A 25415-nucleotide genomic window follows, 5' to 3' on the forward strand; every position below is an offset into this window, starting at 1 on the left:
CTGATTTTAAATTTTCATTTGTTACCATTTTTTTTCTCTCACAGAGAGAGGAAGTATTCTGTTTAGGCTATGTGTTTTAAGGGTGAAAAAAGTGTTTACAGAATATTCATCTGTTTCCCCTGAGCATGATCTATTTGATGACATCACTCTATAATTTTACATGTTTTGGATAATGCAAAGTACACAGGGCCAAAATGTTTATGATGGCAAGTAGAACATGTTTTTGTAATTAGAGAACCTAGTCTATAACCTGTGATTTTTATTTTCATTTTTTTAAGTCCACGTACAAGTCCAATAAAGGCAATTAGAGTGATGTTCTGTTGCTTGAATGCTTGTATCAACTGAAATGTGGGTCTGCCTTCGAACACTTGGTTAAGAATTTTTATGTGTGAGATCAGAAAGATGATGCAGAATTAAGGCACATGCCTTCCATGTTGCTGACCTGTGTTCAAACCCCAGCACTCGTATGTGCATCTCTGAGAACTACCAGGCATAATCCCTGAGCATAGACCCAGGAGCACCACTGGGTGTGACCCAAAAATAACAACAACAACAAAAATGTGGACAAGATCATTGATAATACTAATGAGCAGGGAATTTCTGAGCCATATAAATAAAAGCCCTCAATATCAAAAATTTCATAGAGTTAAGGAAAGTCCTGTTAACTTCACATTAAGCAGAATTGAAGGAGTAAATATATACTTGATCTTGTTCTTTCTGTGTATCCTTCTGTGACTTACTCTCTCATGTTATCTCAGTCTCCCTATCTGAGTTAATTATTTAGAGGTCTTCATACAAAATATCAAATGACTGAACATTTCTACAAGAGGTGCTTTTATCTGCTACCTGTTAGGTAATCCCTTTCTAGTCTTCCATATTTTGGTTATCTGCATAACTTTGGTTATTCGACTCTTTAAACAATTAATCAGTCAGAACCCAAAAGAGAAAACTTATGTTGAAGAGTAATGAAATGTCAAAACGTAACTAATCTCAGGTCTAAACTTAATATGAATGAGAGCATTGGCTTTCATTATGATTGGCTTGTATGAAACATGTGTGAGAGTAGAGTTCATTAGAACTTTCAAAAATGGGAGGTTGCTGGGGTCATCCCTACTGGCTTGCCTCTCCTAAGGTGTAGATAGAATTGTATTTTGTGGCAGTAATGGGAAGGGGACAGTCATTTGGTAAAAAAATTTTTTTTCTGCTTCATGATGTGGGAAACTTGGAACTTAAGGGCCCTGAATTAACAAAAGGGTTAACCCAAGTGTTGAACACTGTTTAGCTGTCTTGGGACATTTGTTCTGTGTTCATGGACTTAGTAATTTTAATGTAAATAGGCACCCCGGCAGCTGTGTCCCCTTAAGCATGTTTTATTTAGCAGCTGAGTTATCCACGTCACTTGGCAACCATAGATTTTCAATTTTTCCTTGTGCCAAGAGGGCAGCTGGAATAATTTGAGAACTCATTAATTTGGGAGAAATATGAGCTGGATAAGGCAGACAGCATAAGTCTTCTGTATGGTGTTTTACCAGGATAAGCAGATCAGAGGAGAAGCAATTTGCCCTATCCCAGAGGAACCCTAGGATTTTAATAAGCTGGTTATGAAAATTCTATTTCTTTGCAATTTGAAGCATCTAATTAGAGCCTGTAATTTCTCTCCTATAACGAGAGTGGATGAAGGTTAACGTTAGGCCTCCCGGGCCCTTTCACATTCATTTACAGAGAGAAATCAGGTAACAGTTGTAGCTAATTAGAACAGGGTATTAAATATTTAGTCCATCTTGATTTAACTTGGAGAACACATGCATGTTTTTGGGGTATGAAAAATGATAAGAAGAAGTCAAATTTAATTTTTAATCAAAGATAAACTTAAAGGCAAGATAATAATTTTAGCATCGACTATCCTAACCTGATAGCCAGGGCAGCTATTGCCTCGAGTGTCTGACCTGTCAAGATAAAGGAAGATGATGTTGATTTAATTTCATCAGTGAACACATTTCCCGAGTTCAAACAGCTGCGGTTTATGCAATCTGTGTCCAGGACAAAGAACACAACGATTTTTATCATAGCTATAATATTAAAAGAAAAAAACATCTTTTGGAAGTTTTAGGATTGGGTTTTGAGTTGAGATGATAGGAGGGCATTGGGGTGGGGGTGGCATATACTAAGGAGATATATAATTCATTGGTTTTTATTTTCAGATGACTAAAATTTAGCAAAGCTACTCTTTAAGTGACTTTCTCCCTCCAGGAGAAAAAAGACACACTGGGTAGTAGGATCAGCCACAGATGAGACCTAAAGTTCTATGTGCTAAGGAAACAACGTCATTCTTCTCTTGCCATTAGTCAACCCAAATTATCTTCCTCAAGTGAAATTCAGTGCAGTCAGGATGCACATATCAGAAATAAATCCTCCAGAATCAACACCATGACTGATCTTCCCTTGGAGGCCTGACACAACAGTAAGGCATCTTCCAAGGGAAATAGCTCCCATGAAAGCTCCCAGGACTTGTCAGAAGCAGGCTTTCAGCATGGCAGAATATTAGGAAAGGGTAAAGATGTGGGAGAAAAGATGAAAAGTCTAATATGAAATAGAATAATTTCAAAGGGGGACTTTAAGGCATGTATCCCTCTAACTTTTCCAGAGGAGTGATTTGTCTTGGCCCATGAAACTCCATTACTCCTCCATGGTGTCATTTGGGAAATGCTTAAAGCATCTTTACACTTCCACAAAAAACAAATGGCAACTCCAAAGACCATCTTACTTTGCTACATTGGCTTCCAGTTGCCAGTTATTACAAAATGGTTTGTGACGGCAATAATCCTTCGAAAATCTCCTGTTATCAGGGATAATAGCTGGTTGTCAGAGCATTAACCACCCTCGACTTCACTTTGGGCTATTACCTAACAAAAGAATGAACTGGTGGTGAGTCTGCCAGGTGTATTAAATTATATCTTGCATTATAGAAGTTCAGGGATGGGGATTAACATCCAGAAAAGACTATCAGCGATTGCCAAATTCATTATCTGCTGAGGCAGGAGGCTGGCCTCGGGCCTAAGGATGCAAGGCTCAAGTTGTAACTATTAAGTCACTACCTTCCATTTTTCTCTGACCTAGCATGGAGACAAATAAGTAGCACACTGATGTTTCTTCCCTGCTCATTCTGCTCCAGAGAAAATCAACATATGCTGCACTAATCATAGTCTGCTGAAAAGCTTCACTGACAATGGATTCTTCTATTTCCAATTTCTTAATGACAAATCTACCTCTTGGACAGTCTTCTTTAGTTACATGATTCAGTGCTTCTCACTCAAAGGAATAGTTCACTGACTTAGAATGCATGCTTTGCAAATGGATGACCACGAGTTAAATCATACCTGCTACCACCTAGTACCACTGCAGGTATTAAGTATAATCCTGGCAGAAGAGTGATTTGAGCCCAACCGCTTTGCTGTCTGCTTTCCCTAGCACTGCAAGCTATTTCTGTTTGCACTGTAGCCAGATTTGTATGAGCACTACAGAGAGATGAGATTCCTAGTGAGCACCACAGCCAGGGAGAGCAATCCCTGGAAATCATGTGTATGGGCACCGAAGCAATCCGTGGCAAACACTACAGCTTGTGCGCCTCAGTTAAAGAGTGCAACGCCAACCACGCGTACATGCGAACATCACAACTAAAGGAGTGTAAATCTCAGCCTCATTGAGCACCCTTTCTAGCATGCAAGTACTGTGAGCTGATGTGTATCACTTATCACTTATCACTTAATCCCCGTTATTCATCGATTTATTCGAGCGGGTGCCAGTAACGTCTCCATTCATCCCGATTGCGTGCTAGTGTAGCCCAATGGTATCTGTTCGTTTTAGGAACATGTAGAGCCTCAAACCGATCATTTAGGGTCTTGACGAAGAAGTCTGACCATCTTATAGGTGGGCGTCCACGTGATCTTTTGATGTCTCGTGGAATCCAATCAGTAATGGCTCTAGTCCAGCGGTTGTCTGTAAACCTCATTACGTGTCCAGCCCATCTGATTTTTGATGTCTTGGCAAATGAGACAGCGTCCCTGATTCTTGAGTGTTGACGAAGATCAGAACTCCGGATTCTATCCTAATAAATGGAGCTGATGTGTAACACCAGAAAATAAGAAAATTGTTACATGTTCATTGTATAAAATTTGAAAAATACAGCTAACAATTAGTAATAATTATTACCTATTATCTGGCCACGAAAAAAATAACATCTATGACATTATATACATTTTTTTTTTTTTGCTTTTTGGGTCACACCCAGCAATGCACAGGGTTTACTCCTGGCTCTGAACTCAGAAATTACTCCTGGCGGAGCTCAGGGGACCATATGGGATGCTGGGAATAGAAACCGGGGCAGCCATGTGCAAGGCAAACGCCCTACCCACTGTGCTATCACTCTAGCCCAACATTATATACATTTTGCATATACTTTTTCATGAATGTATATCTTTTTAAGTTGTTTAATTGTTAAAAAACATGGGCCTCCTCAGTGGTTTTGTGTGAGAGTAAGGGGCACCATTCGACCTGGAGATTCAGACTTGATAATTCAGTGTTTGGGTATGGAAATGCAGTGTTTCTTGGGCCTTGAGGTGGGAGTTGGAGCAATAGGCCCAATAGACCATACTCAGAAGTGTTTGGGGACCATGCAGCAGCAGAAATTAAGGCCTCATGCACGCAAGGTGTTCATTCCATCAGTTGAGTTATCTCAAGTAATTGGAACCAACTTTGTTTAGTGATCTTTCCAAATTAGTAAGCAATGGAATTCACCGTAGGTTTTGTAATACCTTCATGAAAGTCCATGAAATAAATGGACTAGCTTGAATTCTCTCTGTTAGCGCATATAGGATTAGTTGTTGCAATTTTCTCTAACATGAACAGTGTTGTAACATACATCATTTAATTCTTCGTTTCATTTTATGATAGCTTTTGAATTAATTTATTCGATTTAAAATTTCTACATGCATTTTAAATATTTGAATGGTGTAACCAAGTTAATTTCAGAAAGTTTTTGCTATTTTCTATTACAACCTGTAGAGAAGCCATTTCCCAGTATTCTTATCATCATTGACAAGTTGTTTTCAATGTGATAACCAAAATTCTGCAAGATCTTATTTAATTTTGACTTGTGTATGTGTGTATGCTTAAAAGTGTGAACAGTTTGTTTGTTTTGGTATTATTAGAAGTTCTTCTTTTTGTAACAAGTCCTTGTTACTGAGTCATTCTGTCTTATTGTTGCAATTTAAAAAATGAAACTTAAAGAACCACAAGCTTTGAAAGAGTAAAAGAGTTGTCAATTGCTATGTGATTTAGGGCAGGTTTGTAATTTTTCTAAACTTCATTGAAATTCTACCATAACAGCACTTAGTGTTCTTTGTTCTTAACTATAATGTGTTAGTGCTCATTTCTCTCTTTATTTATTCACATGTTCCTATCCATATAGCATAATGGGTGATTCTGCTTAGTCTGTGGTCATACTTTTCCATCATCTGTAAAAATGGTCATATTAATTTAGTTATGTGGTAAATATTTCAAGGAAATTGATAGAAATTATATGCTGCATTAAGAGTATGAACAAAACCAATTTTGTTTCTTAATCATCATCCTGCAGTGTGTGTGTTTGTGTGTGTGTCTAGGGAACAATGTAGCAAAGTGACACAAAAATAGAGCAACTATAAATGACACAAATCTTATGTACAAACCAGGAGAGGGTGCAACAAAACACAAAAGGAAGATATTTTAGATTGTACCGAGGAAGACCTAAATGATGAGAAGTTCCCATACTAAATTCTTTCAGTGCAGAGAAGGGTATGTGCAAAGAACTTCAGCTTTAATAGGAATCGAAAAAACACCAAAGAGCAAATGACCTAGAGTAAAGTGATGAGAACTGGGTAACAGTGTGGGAAGTGGCAGCTTGAGGTTGAATTTCAGAACAGAGAAGAGGCAGCCAAGCATAGGGGTGTGTGTGTGTGTGTGTGTGTGTGTGTGTGTGTGTGTGTGTGTGTGTGCGTGTGTGTGTTGGCAGGGACTGGAGCAGGGGATGATGAGTATTTCTTGTCCTAAGTTGAAAGAAAGACCTCTGTAAAATTTTGAACAAAGTGGGAACTCTCAGGGTCCTATTGTAAAAGTCATTTTCTGAAATGAGTGAGTAGCAGTAAGAGAGCTTAGATAAGAAGTCTAGCTTGTTGTCCAAGTGAGAGGTGTTGGTGACTTGAACTAGGTTTTTGGCAGAATGCATGGAAATCATAAAAACTGCATTCTGGAAGAAACGTCTACATAACTTATTTATTTTCTTATTCCATGCAAAAATTAGGGTCACCTTTGATACTGGTTGTCATTGGAAATTTCCCAGGACTCTTGAAAGAGTAAGGTTCAGATAAAGGTAATCTCAGGCCTGAAGATACATTGAATTTTCAAGTCCTGAAACTTCCTCCTCCAAGGAAGGCCCTGATCTCCCAGAAAGTTGCCATTAGAGCCATCAGCTTTGACTGGTCTTGTAATTCTCAACTGAGAGAAATGTACTTTGAAAAAGTCATTTTAGTTCTGTCACTTGATCACTTGACATCCTGTTACTCATTGATTTGCTCTAGTGGGTGCCAGTAATATCTCCATTCGTCCCTGTCGAGTGCCAGGGTAGCCCAATGGCGTCTGCTTGCTCCAGGAACATGAAGAACCTCAAACCATTCATTCAGGATCTTGATAAAGAAGTCTGACCATCTCCTAGGTGGGCAACCACATGGTCTTTTGACGTCCCGTGGAATCCAGTCGGTAATGGCTCTAGTCCAGCCATCATCTTCAAATCACATTACATTTCCAGCCCATCTGATTTTTGATGCCTTGGCAAAGGAGACGGCATCCCTGATTCTTGATCGTCGATGGAGGTCGGAATCTGGATTCTTTCTCTCACTTGAGTGAAGCGTGATACTTCGAGCATAGCTCTTTAGATTCCTCTTTGGGAGACCCGAATAGCGTTCTCATCCTGCTTTTTTTAGGGCCCACGTCTCTGAGGTGTATGTTAGTGCAAGGAGAATGGTGGAGTCAAAGAGATGTGCTCAGTGCCCGGAGTCATAGGTTCTTCATCCTCTTAGCTATTTCTTCGATGCTCTTGAAGGCATTCCACGCTGCTCTCTTCCTCCTGTGCAGCTCAGGTGCCAGGTCATTTGTCATGTTGAATTCTCAGACTAGATACACATAACTATTGCATTTGGAGATGTTCATTCTGTTGAGAACAAATGGAGCATCAGGAAGAAGTCCGTTTTTCATGAACATTGTTTTCGTGAGATTCAGCTGCAGTCCGACCTTTCCACAATCACGGTCGAAGTCAGCCAGCATTTGTGCCACTTGGCTAATGTTTGGTGTTATTAGAATGATGTCATCAGCAAAGTGGAGGTGGTGTAGTTACTGACCATCTTCACTCCCATTCCTTCCCATTCCAGTCGTCACATGATGTTCTCGAGGGTGGCACTGAAGAGTTTTGGTGAAATGGTATCACCCTGCCGAACCCCTCTCTTGATGTTGATGATCACTTCCTTGTAGAATGGTGAGATCCTGGTAGGGAATCCGTAATACAGCTCATGGAGGATCCTGATGTATTGAGTTTGAATGCTCTGTTTGGCTAGGGCTTCGATGACTGATTTAGTCTCAACAGAGTCAAAGGCCTGTCACATAGTTCTGTCACATAGTTTTCATTTTTTTTATCCCTTGATCTGCATGGAAAATTCTAAATCTGGAGGGGGGGGGGGAATTGGGGGGGAGACAGAATATGAATAAAACAAAGAAGGCTGTAGCAAAAAATTTACTTCTTATTGTACATAAAAGGGGAAAAACAATAAAATTAGAAAGTACAGTATTTCTTAAAAACAATAAATGCAAGAGAGTAAGGTAGTAAAATAAATTCTAGCTCTCAGACTGCCAACTTAATTTTAGTTTGTGTTTGTGTTTTGGTTAAAATACATTGCTCTTATTATCTCAAATTTCACTGATTTGACTATGTTTTCCAGGAATATTATTTTTCATGCTCCCTGCACATTTCATGTTATGTTTCTTTTAGTTTTTTATGTATTTCCCCCCCCCCCCCAATAAATAAACAGTTTTTTTGAAAATAGGGGCAGTTTTTTTTACATGCATTATCTTAGCTTCCCTAGACTTTGTCACAATGTCTTGCTTGCTGACTTATATGCATCACCCTATTTGTCTTCAAGGTGTTTTCTCTTACATGTAAATCTTGATAGACGAAAACAAAATAGAGAGTATATGGGAACACAATAATTGTGAAGAGATCAAAGGGGATCATTTTTGCCTCAAGTATTCCCTTTATCAGAATACAAGGCAAAAGGATATGAGGGCTGAATAATGAACAAAACTCACTATCCTTTCATGGTAAAAGCTCTGAAAAAATTGGGAATAATATGAACATATCTTATAATAAAGAGACATAATCCCAAGACCATTTATGATAAATCCACAGTGTATGTCATATTCAATAACAAAAAAATGAAATCTTTTCCCTGAATATCATAAATAGGGTAGAAATGTTCAAATAAAACAAGTACTTTCTCATTTTAAACTGCTCTACAAAGTTAGGATAATTAAACAGTGTGGTATAGGCATAAAAACAGAAATAAATATAGAATAAAGAATCAAAAATAAAAGACTAATTTTAAATTGTATGAGTATATAGTCAACTAATATTTGGAAAGGAACCCAAGAGTACTCCAAGAGAAAAACAATCTTTTCAGTAAGTGGAATTTGGAAGGCTGGAAATCTTCACTCTAAAGAATGAAAGTTGACCCCTATCTTATACCACTCATCAAAATTAACTAAAAATGAATAAGACTTAAACCTTTAGGATTGGAAGATTAGTGTAAGAGTGTAGAGTTCTTCAAGGAAAGGACATTTTTGGGGGCTCTACACAAACCCCTTGAGCACAGAGAGAAACTAGCCTGTGTCCCAATTATATTGTAGGTCACAAACTCTGTCTAACCTAGTATAAATGAGAATGAAAAATTGAGGAGGATCTTCAACCACAAATTTCTATTTATAGAGTCCTCCTCAGTGGTGTTTGTAGGCACTTGGGGCCATTTCTGGCAGTGCAGACTCAAGCTAGCAGAGCAGTGCTTGGTATCACCAGAGCCACCTAGATGGTACTAGGAGGTCACTGTGGTCACCAGAGCCATCCTGGCAGTGCTTAGGGCACCAGGGCTACATCCAGTAGTTTGGGGGGAACATTTAGTAATAGGGATTGGTCAGACTTTTGAAAATGTCCCATGCTAGGCCTTCCCCCCTCTTTGAACCATATCCTGGCACCCCACCAACAACTTTTAAAATGTCATAAAAACAAATAATAGAGATGTAGACTTTTCTTTTTTCTAGATTCTTGTTTTTTCTGTTTTTTTTTTTTAAATGTCTTTAGTATTCTTTGCCTTCTTTATCCTATAATCTCTATTTCTAAAACATGTGCATTACCTAATGGCAAGTGCCATATTGATGTTTGCCCCCCATTGTGTTTCCAACGGGCTGGAGTGATAGCACAGTGGTAAGGCGTTTGCCTTGCACGCAGCCAGCCTGGCAGAGCTGGGTTCGATTCCTCCGCCCCTCTCAGAGAGCCTGGCAAGCTACCCCGCTCCGCAAAGCCTGGCAAGCTACCCGTGATGTTTGGGTCAATATGCCAAACACAATAACAACAAGTCTCAAAATGGAGATGTTACTGGGCCCGCTCAAGCAAATAGATGAACAACAGGAGGACAGTGCTACAGTGTTTCCAACATTGATTAAGGTACTTAGCATCTACCTTCTTCAAACTTAGTAATAGAGTATAGGTAGGGGGTGGGTGGGTGGGTGGGAAAACATAAACCAGAAAAAGTTACCCAAAATATGTCAGCAGGAGGCAACAAAGGACACCTTAAGCAGAGTGTAGCCATAGAACCCAGCCCACCTCATCTCCTCATATCTGCTGGAGGTGCAGCCCAGGCTAGTCGGGGAGCTGGGGAGCTGGGAGACTCTGTATGATTAGAACCAAATAGTTGCTGAAGCTAAACTGTTACCCATACTGATTAAAGATAAGTAAAATTTCACCTGTGCTTCCTCAAATAGACAAAAGCCCTCCCCTGCCCCACTGCCTCTCTCTCCGTTGGAGCTAAAATAGTGGCTCCTTGCAATAGGGAGTTGTCTGGAGTGAGGGCTTGTTCCTAAAGTGGAGTTCCACAACTAGGAGTATGGGACCCCTGGAGGGGGCACAGGTTAATGTGCAGATAGTGGGAATGGATCTATTGCAAACCCCACTGGCAATTTGGATGCACAAATGCCCCTGCCCCACCCCCACCCAGCCACAAGAACCCTTCTGTCTGCCTATTGGAGAATCACTGGTGAAATGGAATAAATACTGTCCTCAGCAATAGCTTTCCACTTGTCTGACAAGTCCTTGACTTTCCTTGCTGACATTAAGTCCCAGAAGGTAGGTGAGGTGATAACGGAAATGGCTCTTTTGGAATAATTCTTAGTGACATGGAAGAATGGTTGGGAAAAATAGAAGTGACAAGAACCCTGGGAGACAGCCACAGTGCTATCTTAGGATTCACAGCAGCTGTTGGCTTCAATGAGCTTGAAACATTTGGGGGCAGAATTCCAGACTCCTAAAACCTGCCACTACACTGATTGCCCTGCATAAAGTGGAGGGATGGGTTTTATTCAGATCGCCTGCTGGGTCTCCCTGTGGGGCTTGGGCCAAAATCCCACAAAAAGCATCACGAGGGACACGTATGTGCCCAAGGTCAAGTGGGGTTTGGCCTGTAATTAGACGAGGGTGTTCCATATTTTACCAACCCAGAGGGAGGCAGAGAGATAAAGTAGAGAATGGAGGGAAGAGGAAAAGAAAGGAGTTCTTTACTAAAGCAGGGCTTTTTCAACTTTGCTGAGTGCCAGAGAGGTAGTACAACAGGTAAGGTGTTTTCCTTGTATGTGGCCAACCTGAGTTTGATCCTGGCATCCCACATGGTCTCCTGAGCACTGCTAGGAGTGATTCCTGAGTGCAGAGCCAGGAGCAACCCCTTGAGCATTGCCAGGTGAGACCCAAAAAGTAAAAAACAAAACAAAACAAAAAACAACCAAAAAAAAAACCTTTGCTAAAAATTGCAACATGGGTGAATGCTCCTAAACAGACCTTAGATTCATGAAGCAGTTGATTTTGAATTTATTTTTGGTTGTTAGGCTTTTATAAGCCTTTCACTGTTGCTACATTTTCACAATTACCATACTTAGGTACACAGCACCATATGAGACTGACTCATAGTCAAAGCTAACTGACTCTGGCCAGAGAGATAGTACAGAGATGCGGGTGCTTTGTCTGTATGCTGCCCACCTGGAATCAATCCCTGGTGCCACAAATTGGTTCTCCAAGCCAAGCCTGGAGCAATCAGTCCCTGAGCATAAAGCTGGGAGTAAGCCCTGAGTACCACTGGGCATGGCCCAAAAACATAGCACCTTTTTTTTAAATAAAGGAAACTAGATTCTCTAAATACAGCTAAAAACATTGTGTTTCTCAATATTTTCCTGACTGTTTCTCTCTTTCAGTTTTATTTTTTTTTCTTTTCTGTGGTCCCACTATCCTATCAGTAGTTTACCTTCCTCTCATGTTATAGCACCCCACTCCATTTATGTAACTTTCACCTGTACCTCTCCTTGTAATATCCAGGGGCTCCCAGGGAGCCATCTGGCACCAGGTTGGGAAATGGTCCTCTAAAGTGCAGAGCAAAAAGCTGCAACAAGCCTTGAAGTTTCACATTTTAGGTCTTTCTCTACTTCATTTCTTTCATTAGGATCCAGGTAAGGAGCACCTAGTGGAAGCCTCCTTTCAGTAAGTTCACCCACCCCACACACATCCTTTTACAGCAGGAAACTGTCCTGCCCTTACTGAAATGGGCTGTATTTAACAGCAGCTCTGGCATGTGGGGGCTATTAAGTGAATGGTAGTACCTTTTACGGGAAGAAACTGAGATTCAGAAAGATCAAATGCCTCACCCAAGACCTTCAGCTTAGAGGAACACCCAAGTTGAAAACAAGGTGTGCCCAGTTCCCAGCCCTGCTCATATTCCCTGAGGTTTCACTCAGTCGTCTGTTTTCCAGGATGATGCCATCTGTCCACATTGGCACCATATGGGTGAAAGGAGAAGCTTCAGGCATCTCATCACTGATTTAAGATGCAGTCTTTTTCCTTCTTAGTAATCCTCAAAGCTATTGGTTATTGGAAATATAATTGATTCCAATCTTTGCGTGGCTTCCATCAAGAAGCTTGGGGTGGAACCTGGAAAGAAACATGAAAGTGACTTGGGAGAGGCCTCAAATAAGACCTTCATTTTCTGGTCCCCAGAGACAGGATATAGAAACACAGATCAGAGCATTTACATTTATACAATGGAGGTTCTTAACCTGAGCTTTGGAGGAGAAACCTCAGATTCATGAATTTTTCTTTGGGTTGGGTGATCTTCTTTTTTTTTTCTTCTTTTTTTCTTCTTTTATTTATTTATTTATTTATTTTATTTTATTTTATTTTTGTGAAACACCATGAGGTACAGTTGTAGATTTACAATTTTTTGTGCTTGGGTTTCAATTATACAATGATCAGATACCCATCCCTCCACCAGTGCCCATTTTCCACCACCATGGATAATGTCCCCCCCACCCCCATCCCCTCATCCCCCCCGCCTCTGTGGCAGGGCAATCCCCTGTGTTCTCTCTCTCCTTTTGGGTGTTGTGGTCTGCAAAAGAGGCATTGAGTGGCAAACATGTTCAGTCCATAGTCCACTTTCGACATGCATCTCCCCTCCCTCCTGGGAGGGACCTCCAAACACCCTTTATTTGGTGTTCCCTTCTCTATCTGAGCTGCCCTTTCCTCTAGAATGCCCAACTGGCCACTAAGCTACGGAGTAATCCTCCTGGTGCTGATCTCAGCTATTCTTGGGTATTAATCTCCTATTTTGTTACTTTATATCCCCCAGATGAATGCAATCTTTCTATGTCTATCCCTCTCTTTCTGACTCATTTCGCTTAGCATGATACTTTCCATGTTGTACCACTTGTATATAAATTTCATGACTTCATCTTTTCTAAGAGCTACATAGTACTCCATTGTGTAGATGTACCAAAGTTTCTTTAACCAGTCATCTCTTCTTGGGCACTCAGGTTTCTTCCAGTTTCTGGCTATTGTAAAGAGTGCTGCAATGAACAAACAAGTGCAGATGTCACTTCGACTGTACATTTTTGCCTCTCTGGGATATATTCCCAGGAGTGGTATTACTGGGTCAAATGGGAGCTCAATTTCTAATTTTTTGAGAATCGTCCATACTGTTTTCCAGAAGGGCTGAACCAGTGGACATTCCCACCAACAGTGAAGGATGGGTTGGGTGATCTTCTAAGTCTAGATGTCATATCAGTGATTCCTGGCTAACCTGGCTAGCGATTCAGTGCAAGAGCCAGAGAACGCAGAGCCATTCAGGATCTGCAGTGCAAGGGATTACTCCACTGACCCAGGCATTACAGGGGGCCTCAAGGGTTGTACCCAGTGATGCTCAGGGCATCATTGATCACTTGATCACTTGGCATCCCATTATTCATCGATTTGCTCGAACGGGTGCCAGTAATGTTACCATTCATTCCTGTTGAGTGCTAGTGTAGCAAAATGGCGTCTGCTAGTTCTAGGAACATGAAGAGCCTCAAACTGATCATTCAAGGTCTTGATGAAGAAGTTTGACCATCTCGTAGGTGGGCAGCCACACGATCTTTTGATTTCCCGTGGAATCCAGTTGGTAATGGCTCTAGTCCAGCGGTCATCTCCAAATCACATCATGTGTCCACCCCATCTGATTTTCGACGCCTTGGCGAACAAGACAACGTCCCTGATTCTTGATCGTCAATGGAGGATTCTTTCTCTCATTTGAGTGAAGCGTGATACTCCAAGCATAGCTCTTTTGATTCCTCTTTGGGAGACCCGAGTAGTGTTCTCATCCTGATTTCGTAGGGCCCAGATCTCTGAGGTGTCTGTTAATGCAGGAGGAACAGTGGAATCAAAGAGAAGTGCCCAGAGCCAGAGTATTTTCATCCTCTTAGCTATTTCTTCGACACTCTTGAAGGCATTCCAAGCCGCTCTTTTCCTCCTGCGCAACTCAGGTGCCAGGTCATTCGTCATGTTGACTTCTTGACCTAGGTACACATAACTGTTGCATTAGGAGATGGTCATTTTGGTGAGAGCAAATGGAATGTCAGAAACGAGACCGTTTCTCACAAACAGTGTCTTCATGAGATTCAGCTGCAGTCCAACCTTTCCACACTCACGGTCAAAGTTGGCCAGCATTTGTTCCACTTGGCTAATGTTTGGTGTTATTAGAATGATGTCATCAGCGAAGCCGAGGTGGTATAGTTGCATCTATCTTCATTCCAATTCCTTCCCATTCCAGTCGTAGCATGATGTTCTCGAGGGTGCTACTGGAGATCTTCGGTGAAATGGTATCACCATGTTGAACCCCTATCTTGACATGGATGCTCATTTCCTTGTAGAATGGTGAGGTCCTGGTAGTGAATCCATAATAAAAAAAGCCTATTCCTCTCGGACAGCCTGGCAAGCTACCAAGAATATCCCTCTCACATGGCAGAGCCTAGCAAGCTATCCGTGGCATATTTGATATGCCAAAACCAGTAAATACATTGGGTCTCATTCCCCTGACCCTGAAAGAGGGCATCATTAGTCTTATCAAAATTGTGAGTATATAGTCTTGGATAGTTCTTTATAGGGACAAGCTTCATAGCCCCTGTTTTAGTTCTCAGTGGTTCATATGACTTTCTGAAGGATAATAGAAGTTGTCATTCTCATAGCTCCAGTGTTACTCTGATTGTATTAGGAATTTCTAATCCTATTATTCTTTGTAATAACAAATATTAGTGATGGATCATCGACTCCCCACCCAGGAAAATTCCTCTCCTTAGCCCATGAAAGTAAATTACCCCTTCAACCAAATCTCTGAACCAGTTGATGAAATATGGGGGTAAAGATGGGGGTGTGCAATTTTGGATCAAATATTTAGCTTTCCTTGCCTCATCATATTTATTTTTATGGCAGAAAATTTTCTTAAATACAAATAATTTATTAAATCATATCCGTTCATCCTTCTTTCATTTAATATTGTCCCAATGAGTTTGAGTAGATTGCTCACATGGTACAAATAGAAAAGTACAGCTCATAGGGTTTAACCCACCTGCTCGGAATCATCAAGTGTGGAGTTACATCCACTTGGAAGCCAGGGCTTCTGGATCTGCACTGTTTTAAGTGTACTTAAAACCTGTTTTAATCAGATACAGTTATAGCATACAGACATGAAAATGACTGTCAAGGAAAAAAATCTATTTTGCTCCAGTGTCTTGAAAGCAAGATGACAACCATACAGGGTCATATATAGAGGAGCATCTAGACAAGGTGAATTAGCAGAGAGAGGGGACCTACTGGGATGAGCCTTTTTTATGGATTTCAAGGGAAGAAAGTGACAACACAGAATAAGCTAGTTTGGCGTTGAATAATTTCACTGGGTTTGGGGATGTAGGGAGTTGTTCCTAGTTGTCTCGTATCAGATCCTGTAGTGATAATGGTAAGTGGGCAATAACCCAGAATATAAGCACAGAATATAAGGAAATTGATGGGAACTTGGGCTCTGGTTTGCTAGGTTTGTATTTCAGAAGTCCACTTGCAGGTACATAGTTTAATATTTACAGAAGAATCTAAGCCTGGGAAGGGTAATACTCTCCAGGCCAGCAAGGCAATCAAAGACATCAAATAACATAAAAATATACAAAATAAAAAAAACATAATTAATAGACTGACTCTGCCCCCAATGATGTTGTTGAAGCAGGAAAGCCTAAAAAACTGCATCCTTCATCTTTGAGAGTGTTTGTAGCTTAACTTCTTAACTGCTTAGAGTTAAGTGGTATGTGATATTCTCTGCTACACTTAATTAATCCAGGGCACAGTCTCAGGTGAACCCCAGAGAACTTCCTTCATCTTAACAATATCCATGATCACTATACTAGACTTCCATCGTCCTGACCAGAGATTGCAGAAAATTGTTTTCTTTTTCTGAATTGGGATACTTTCAGTGTCACGCTTGAGCTATCACTCCACTTAAGAGGAAGGAGATTATACTGACTCTTAGAGCATCCTCCAAATGACAGTCCATTTTTCATAATGATCTATAGTATTCATTTGCTAAGATAGTATTATTTTTGTAATTTAATTCAATTTACCCCATTTTTTTTTTTTGGTGCTTAGAGCAGTGTTACTTTATTCGATGTTCCCATCCTTCTGGATAAGGATGTTTCTTCTTTTATTATGAGCCTGATGACTTCTAGATTAAAGCAGCTTGCTCAATATAAGTGCTTTTACTAGTGTCAACTGTCCCCAAGTCCACCTCTACTCTTGCAGGATTTTTATAATGGCACACATTGTCCATGTTTCTGTGAATACTCAAGTCTAAACCAAAATCTTTTGCTTAGAGATTAAAGATTTTATTCAAAGTCTGTTCATGGAAATGAACTAATAATAACTGTAAAAGTATATGTTAAATATCTCTTGTAAAATTACAAGATTAAGAAGATATTATGTAAGAAATTGACCAAGATTTAAAGGTATCAAGGACTTATTTTGAAAGCTGAAATTGTGCATTATTTTTGAGAAACTCTGAACAAATTTTTCTTTAAAAATCATTGAGTTATACAGTCTAAAAGGACCTGGATATATAATCTCATCAATGGCCATAATCCAGAAACTCAGTAAATCTCTTAGAAGAAAGCACAGAGCAATATGCCATAGCCGTGCTTCCAGACCCAGCGTCAGGTTATTTCATTTAGGGCAACCCAGAGGAAAGAGAGTGAGACCCCCTCCCTGCCCCAAAGGAGCCAGCACAGCAGCCGAAATCCTCCAGAACTCAACAGCTGCCATGCTCACAGCATGCTCTCCATATGCTCAGGTCAAGTCTCACCCATGAGTAGACCTATTCCTGTACATCTCATACTTTATACCACTAATGTTCTAAGAGTAGAGCACCACATTTGATGGGGTTTAAAGTAGAAGACAACAAATCTTAGGGGCAAATATATTTATATATGTGTATATATGTGTGTGTATATATATACACACACTTTGGGGGATCATTTTTAGTGGATTATTCATAAAAATAATACAAAATAAATTATTTTGGTTCTGCTTTGGGGACAGGGGTTGGGGTTCTGAATGGAAACATCTGAAATATGGTGGTGGGAAGGTGTAATGGTGGTGCTGGGATTGGTGTTCGAATATTAAATGTAATCAAATATTATGAACTAATTTATAAAAATAACTGTCACTGTCCTCCTGTTGTTCATCGATTTTCTCAAGCGGGCCCAGTAACATTGTGAGACTTGTTACTGTGTTTGGCATAATGAACATGTCACAGGTATCTTGCCAGGCTTTGCCTTGCGGGCGAGATACTCTCAGTAGCTTGCCGGGTTCTCTGAGAGGGGCGGAGGAATCGAACTCGGCCCAGTTGGCCTCGTGCAAGGCAAATGCCCTACCCACTGTGCTATTGCTAATAAATAAATAAAAGGATCTGAGCAAGTGAAAAGACATGAAGGTGAATTCACATGATTACTTGCAGAGGTTTCCCCATAATTAATGAAACTTAGTGCTATGTGCTTGAGAGATAGTGCAATGGGTAAGGTACTTGCCTTACACATAACTGACCCGGGTTTGATCCCCAAGCACCACCATAAGTGATTCTTGAGCATAGAGCCAGGAGTGGGTTCTAATCATTGTGGATGTGGCCCCAAACCCCAAAACAAAAAGTAAAATTAAAACTTATAATCTATGATTTTGTGCATCCATAGGTACAAAAATTATTTTTTAGAAAATTTAATTTATATCTATAATTCATATAAAATGAATGATCGTATAGATTTGAGTACTAGATTTTCAGTTAAATATTTTTATATATAATGCTGATTTTTTTGGTAAAGGTAATGATTATGTATTGGGATTCTCCTATGTATCCTGTCCCAGACCTTTCCATTGAATATGTGAATATGGAAACCAGGTAAAGATAGTAACTATGTATTGAGAGTTTTTTAAGTAGCCTATCCCAGGCCTTTCTGTTAAATATGGAAACCAAAGATAAATATAAAAAGTAACTGTTTGAGAGCCCCAAAAGTACAGACATAAGGACAAATTTCCCCTTTCTTGGAGGAAGAAAGTACAATAGACTGATCCTCCTTGCTAAACCTTACAAGCGTCTAATGTTCCTGCCTTGTTGGATTGGCACATGCCTCTTGAAAAGTGCTTGATCCAATTCCTTTAATTTTAGACAATTTTTAGAAAATATTTTAAGCTTCCTGAAATTTCACCTCAATCCTTAGCAGGCTACGAAGCCACCTGTACTGTAACTGGATTCAATGAGTTATTTTTGATACCCAGCCCAACCTTTTTTGCTCACACCTCATTTTCTAGGTGGTAGTTTTTTTTACACACTGGCCTTAGAGGACCTATATCAGGCCGTGGGTACTAATGATTTTGATGCTTCTGACTTCATTAGTATATTTGTTTCAATCTCTTCTCCTAATAGCTATGATTCTCAAATGTATTTTCATAAAGTAACTTTAGAGGGAAAATTAAAAGTTGGTTTGTGCCTCAAAAAGTACTGATTTGATTATTTGGGCATGGTACCTGAGAATTTAGGATTGTAAAATGATCATGGGGAAATAGAATATACAGTTAGAATAGGTATGTTGTACACAATCTGTTCTCCACACTCAAGACAGAGTAAACCTTTTACAAAACTATATATTAGATTATGCTAGATTTCTCCTTCACTTCTCCTATTGCTCCTTTCCATGCTACAGAGGAAGCCCATGCTTTGATAGGAACACACAGACCCACAGGTACTGACACTTGATTTCTGTTCAGTTTCACCCCATATAACCTCCCTTCGCAGGTCTGGAGGGATGGTATAGTGGGCAAGGCATTTGTCTTTGACTTCAGCTTGATCCCAAGCACTGGCACGAGTGATCCCTGAACACTGGTCCAGAAATAAGCCCTGAGCACCACTGGATGTGGCCCCAAAACAAGAAAAAAACGATAAAAAAATCTCTCCTAGCTGGCTCACTCTAGTGCATCATGCCCACTGACTTCTTCAATGTCCCTTTTAGCTTCCCTCAAGGACTTTGTACTCCATTTACCTAGAGCTTTCTTCTCTAATAAGCATTTTTCTTGCTCACATGATTTCCTATACCTCTTTTTATTTTCCCAGAATCTTGCTCAAACATCACTCTACCAAGGGAAATCATCACTTTCTCCCTTTCTAAAGTAGTAACCCCAGCATTCTCTTCTGCCTTTCTCTGCTTTGGTTTCCTAATTCATATTAATCTAATAAATAAATAAATAAATGTATATTTGCATTTGCCCCTCATCAATTTTTATATCAAGAAGTGTTTTTGTTTATTTTGATTGGTCCTTGAAATCTAAATATAAAGAATAATCACTGAGACATAGTAGGTAATTAGAGGTTTTTTATGACACATAAATGATGATGAGGCCCCATTTGTCACTGAAGGAATATGTATAGATGTCACAGCCTATATTCTGGCTGTGGCTGTATAGATCATCTGGCTGCCTCTCTTCTCCCCTTGTTTTAATGACTGTAGATGGAAGAGACAGTGATCTTTTGTCAAACTCAAACTACCTGTGTTCAGTGAGGTGGAGAGGAACGATGCCCCTATACATCTCTGGTGGCAGTTGCACTAGATGAGTAAGAAACTAAATAAGCAAGAAGCATGTGTTTTTTGGGGGAAAACCGGATTGAGTGTTTTGTTTGTTCCATTTGGGAAATTTTATACTAAGTAGATTAAATTAAGTGACTTTGAACTTTGAAATGTCCACATCCTAACATTTTATTAAGCTTAATTGGATTTGTAGAACATTTAAAGACCTTCCAAACTTAAATGGGAGATCAAAATGAAGTAATAGATGGAGACAGACATTTTCCCCCCTGTGATTGTACTGAGTTAATGAATGTGGTGCCTTTGTGCCTGTGGGTGATGAGCACGCTTGGTTTTTTGGAGAGTTTTGGTGGGTCCTGACAGCTGCATCCTCTGAACTGTACTCTGTTCCTTACTACCATACTCTGCACTGGGCACGTGGCACTTCACTGGAATCTGCCTTTGCTCTGGCACGGTGTAACCTCCAAAAGAAGAGTGGCTCACAGAGATATGTGGAAGTTGTTTGGTGGGATGTCTAAGAAAGAAATCTCCAATTCTTAGAACTAAAAATTAGAATTTATCTTGGAAGGAAAAGTAAAAATTCTTGGAAATAAAAATTTTATAATCCATTACTGATGAAAATGAGAGAAAATTCATCTATTTTATTTAGGAAGGCTTTGCACTCAATCAATCAAACATGGACTATGTAGCCAACTGTAAAAGATGCTGGACCAGGATTTTAATTTCTACATATCATCTCTTCTTGCGGTTGATTTTTCAAAACTACACTGGTGCCTCTGTACAGAAGGAAAGTATCAGTGTCTTTATTTTTCTTTTCATTTATAATAATCTTTAATTACTAAAATGATACTCAATTATTCATTTAAATTATATAGACATTTATGAAATGATAATTTCTTCTTTGGGCTGGAGCAATAGCACAGCGGGTAGGGCGTTTGCCTTGCATGCAGCCAACATGGCCGACCCGAGTTCGATTCCTCCACCCCTCTTGGAGAGCCCAGCAGCTACCGAGAGTATCTCACCCGCACGGCAAAGCCTGGCAAGCTACCCATGATGTATTCGATAGGCCAAACACAGTAACAATGAAGTCTCACAATGGAGACATTACTGGGCCCGCTCAAGAAAGTCAATGAACAACCGGAGAACAGTGACAGTAACAGTGAATTTCTTCTTTAAAAAAATATTTATCCCACACAATACCTATATAAGCTCAAACTTGCTTTATTTTTTTTTTAAATGGCCAATTTATAATGTATGTCTGGCTTCCTAAATACATAACTTCTTGGCTTTTTTATACATTAAAACAGGATGTTTTGGCTTGCTTTCCAAGCCCTTCTTCTCCATGAACTCATATCTTGCTTGTTTGTCTTTAAATATCTTTGCTTAATTATTTCCACTCTGGAGAAACCTGTGTTCTTTCTCAAATATGTACTTTTCTCTTTCTCTCCCCTCACATCTTTCTAAATAAGTTTCAGTAAAAACTTTTTTGCTTCAAATAAAATACACATTTTTTTTCAATCAGTCAGCTATCAAGAGATATTTTGGATTTACAATTCAACATTACAAATAATGAAGGTTATATTTTGTATTTTATCATTTTTGTGTGCTTGTGAAAATGTCTAAAATTGAATGACAGGCATAAAAGAAAACATATATTCTATAATTCTTCATACTCCTACCACTTCTTATTGTGTTTGTTACCAGTTTGGTCCCCATAGTCATTTTATTTTATTTATTATGTTTTTATTTATCCTTGCTATACAGTGAATTTCAGAGATAGAATTATTGGGTCTGAAAAAAATTACAATATAATTATAAAATGCTATGAGTATTGTTACATTTCTCTTTAAAAGTGAGCTATTTTGGAGTAGAGGCTTTTTTCTTTAGATGCCGGTGGAAATTCTTTATTATGACAAATCCAGGGAATGAACCCAGTATCATTTGTTTGTGTTTATTTTATAGGCAAACAGGCAACAAGTCATTTCCATCTTTTATTACTCAAATAAGGAGGCCTGTCCAATTGGGAGCCAAGGACTGGACATTAGTTAAAATGCTAAATGAGTCTTCAATAAAATAAAATACAAACAAACAATACAATTATAAAGCCTGTAAATCCCTCCTCACATACCTAACCCAAGGGAGGGTGCTGCCAATAGAACACAGTGGTAGTAGGAATATGGGCAGCAGTGATTGTGCAGGGAGTCAAGATGCTGATTTTCATTATGGTGGTTATTGTTAGCACAATTATTCTTGAGCAATCATGTCTGTTCTGAAAATTGGCGCAATCCTACTGGTTTTCCAAATGGCTTGCCATCTTTTAAAAATCTGGATTGAAAAAACTTTGCCAATGGTACACAGCCTTGGTCGGAGGTTTTAATTATGTCTCTGAGAGGTAATGCATTTTATCTCAAACGTTTCTGGATACCAATGGAGGCTTGACATATACAGGTACCTTTACCAAAAACAAAACTAGCTGGGCACTCAATGTTAGGCCTTTTCCTATTTTCCTACAAAGACTCATAGCTCTAATTCTTAAATCATCTCTTATGCTTTCTGCTTGGTTAAGAGCCAGTGGGGGAGAGGCGGAGCTAGATTTTATTAGACTAGTGTTTCCCCTTTAAGAGGCATAAATGAGAAATTAAAGGCAAAGATTTATGAAAGCAACAACAACAAAAACATAAATCAGGTTTTGAGAGTAGATTCCTCCCTCATTCCTAAGGGTGTTGGCTCTGGACCTTGGAATTGGTTGGAATTTCCTGATATGACAGAACCAGTTTCTTTAGGAGAAGGAGGGAAGCCCCCAGTATTATCCGCCCCATGAGATTAGGTCTTGTTAAAATCATGAGAAAAAAAATCACAACCTTTACTTAACTGGGTCTTACTTTCTCCTTCAATCAGACATCCTTAGATAAATGACAACATTATCCAGACAGGAAAAGTGGAAAGGGCAGCAATGTTTTAGGCATATGAAAATGAATCTTCCCTCTTTCCTCTGCCCAAAGAGAAGGCAGAATTTTGCCATTGAAATAAACACACACACACATACACACAGAGAGCGCACACACACACACAGAGAGAGAGAGAAAGAGAGAGAGAGAGAGAGAGAGAGAGAGAGAGAGAGAGAGAGAGAGAGAATTGTCTTCTTCCCTTCCTCCTTGTGTTATTCCTTTGGGAAAGTGTGGAATGAACCATGATCCAGGATAGGAAAGAGAGGCAACGTCTTCCTTATGCTCTTCTGCCCCTGGAAGGAGCTGTAATGGATGAAAAAATTGCCTACCAACACAAAAGAGGACAGATGGAAGGCTAAAGATGATAAATATTTAAACATAGCCTTAATTTGGAGATCAATTACTGCTAAGAAACTAATCTTCAAGTGATGATTCCAAGATAAGAGTATTATCAAAAGTAAAATCTTTATTTAAAAGAACAGTTCTGAAAATTCATATATTTTTATTCATTTCTTTATTGGGCTGGAGCGATAGCACAGCGGTAGGGCGTTCGCCTTACAAGCGGCCAACATGGCCGACCCGAGTTCGATTCCTCTGCCCCTCTCGGAGAGCCCGGCAAGCTGCCGAGAGTATTCGATATGCCAGACACAGTAACAACAAGGTCTCCAATGGAGACGTTACTGGGCCCGCTCGAGCAAATCGACGATCAACGGGAGGGCCTTTACCTTTACCTTTTCTTTATTGTAGAACACAACTGGAGAAAGAGACCATCCCTTCCTTCTCCTCTTTCAGTGAATAGGGTAATGGAAAGTAGTGAGGTATCTCCACGAGCAGCAGATAAGAGTAATTGCAATAAAATCTTAAGGAGCAGTGGAATCTCTGCCCTGATCTAAATGAGCTGAGGGATATAAGCTGGTAAAGGCTTTCGTATCACACATGGTGTGCATTATTCTACACAAGTACCATGTCTGCACTGGACTCAGTTCCAAAGAGGTGGTTGAAGGACTATCTTTGGTCCATCTGCAGAATTTTGTTAAGACCATGTTGTATTGACTTCACATACCATCTTAAATTGGAAGAGATTTTTAATCCTGTTAATGACTGTTCTTTCTTCCATCTTATTCTAAAGTACTACATTATGAGGTGTGTTGTACTTCATTTCAAAGAATTCTGCTTTCATACAAGAGAAACTGAGTAAGAAATAGGAAATGAGAAGGCCCAAGTTTTAAATGTGCCGTCTGTTCTTTGGGAGCTAAATACTTAGGAATACCAGAGAGAGTCCCCATGGTTCTCCTGGCTCCAGGCTGTGCCTCTCCTCCCAGTTAATTACCTCCTAAAATTATGCCAGACACCACATATGGCAGGAGAGTGTCTGCAGCCTGTCCTCACCATTGTGGGGGAAGGGAGAACGACAAGTGTCTTTTGGTGGCCTTTTTATTTTCAAGAAAATCATATAATGCATTTTCTGTGTGAATGAGTAAAATGGCTGTGAGTTTGTTCCATACCCAGATGATCCTTGTCCATGTGTGAAGCAAACCTGGTCCCTGATGCTGCTTGTCTCCTATTTCATGTTATTCTCTTCTGTGGGACTTGCACACCGAAAAACAACCATCACCAGTGCCATATGGTTTAAAAGATCAAAGGCCCTAGTTTTGAATATATTTCTAGCTGAATGTACTTCAAATGTCTTAAATATGTTCTTACAGATGGAAAGCATGGAGCATTAAAGAGGTAAACCACATGTGTGTGAGCCATGCATGTGGTCTGTGCAACACGGTGAAAAGTGAATCCTGTTGACCTTCGTGTTTTCTCTCTCAGGTTCGCATCTTCACATACCTCATTGGACGCGAGGCTGCTTTTGCAGACAATCTCAAGTGGATGGCCTGTGCCAACAAAGGTAGGTCCCCCAATCTTCAACCTGTCATGGCTTCCCCCCTGGCTAATTTCCCCTGGGATATACAGAAATCTGGAGAGCCATGAGAAAGTGAGAAGTTCTAAGAGCTTGACGTGAATGCTAAGATAAGGATTCTCAATGATTATTGATTGATAGGCTTATTAGGTCCTCCCAAAATAGGTCTGTTCAACCTTAAGATCACAATCAAGTAGATTGGTTGAGCATTTCCACTCAGTTGTTTGGAAGCTGAGTCATCTTAGATTAATTTCTCTGCCAGACCCATTGACTGCAGAGATCATTTCTGGAGTATAGCATTTAAGAACTAAGTGTGGTAGTATCCAATTCTCTTTTCCTACTAGCTCCAGTTGAAATAGTCATAAGTGGAGTGACCTACATCAGTTTGTGTCCCTGCGTGACCCATGTAAAGGAGATGGCTTTTTGCTCATTCTGCCCCTGCTCAATCCTTGCTGATATATTTTATGCATGATAGCAGCCCCTTTCAGATTAATCCATTGAGGTTTCCAGTTTGATATTCTCTCATAGCATAATTTAGTTGCATAGTTATTTTAGTTAATTATCTTTTTTTTTTGTTTTGGGGGCTATACTTGGCAGTGCTCAGCACTTACTCCTAGCTCTGAGCTCAGGGATCACTCCAGGAGGCCTTGAAGGACCATATTGGGTGCCTAGGATCGAACCCAGGTTGGCTGCATGCAAGGCAAATGCCCTACCTGCTGTACTAACACTACATCCCCCGGTTAATTATCTTT

At 39.8% G+C, this 25415-nt stretch overlaps 1 protein-coding gene across 2 annotated transcripts in view; it reads left to right on the plus strand.

Annotated features, from left to right (window-relative positions):
* The window catches only part of CACNA2D3 (calcium voltage-gated channel auxiliary subunit alpha2delta 3), a 1033411-nt gene that overhangs the window by 653953 nt on the left and 354043 nt on the right, over window positions 1-25415 (plus strand). For both annotated transcript variants that reach the window (XM_056129451.1, XM_056129450.1), the window contains exon 12: window positions 24573-24651. In XM_056129451.1, coding sequence (XP_055985426.1) covers window positions 24573-24651 — 79 coding nt within the window. The remainder of the gene's footprint in view (window positions 1-24572; window positions 24652-25415) is intronic.

The sequence above is a fragment of the Sorex fumeus genome, unplaced genomic scaffold, assembly GCF_029834395.1.
Source record: "Sorex fumeus unplaced genomic scaffold, SorFum_2.1 ptg000072l, whole genome shotgun sequence".
Lineage (NCBI taxonomy): Eukaryota > Metazoa > Chordata > Mammalia > Eulipotyphla > Soricidae > Sorex > Sorex fumeus.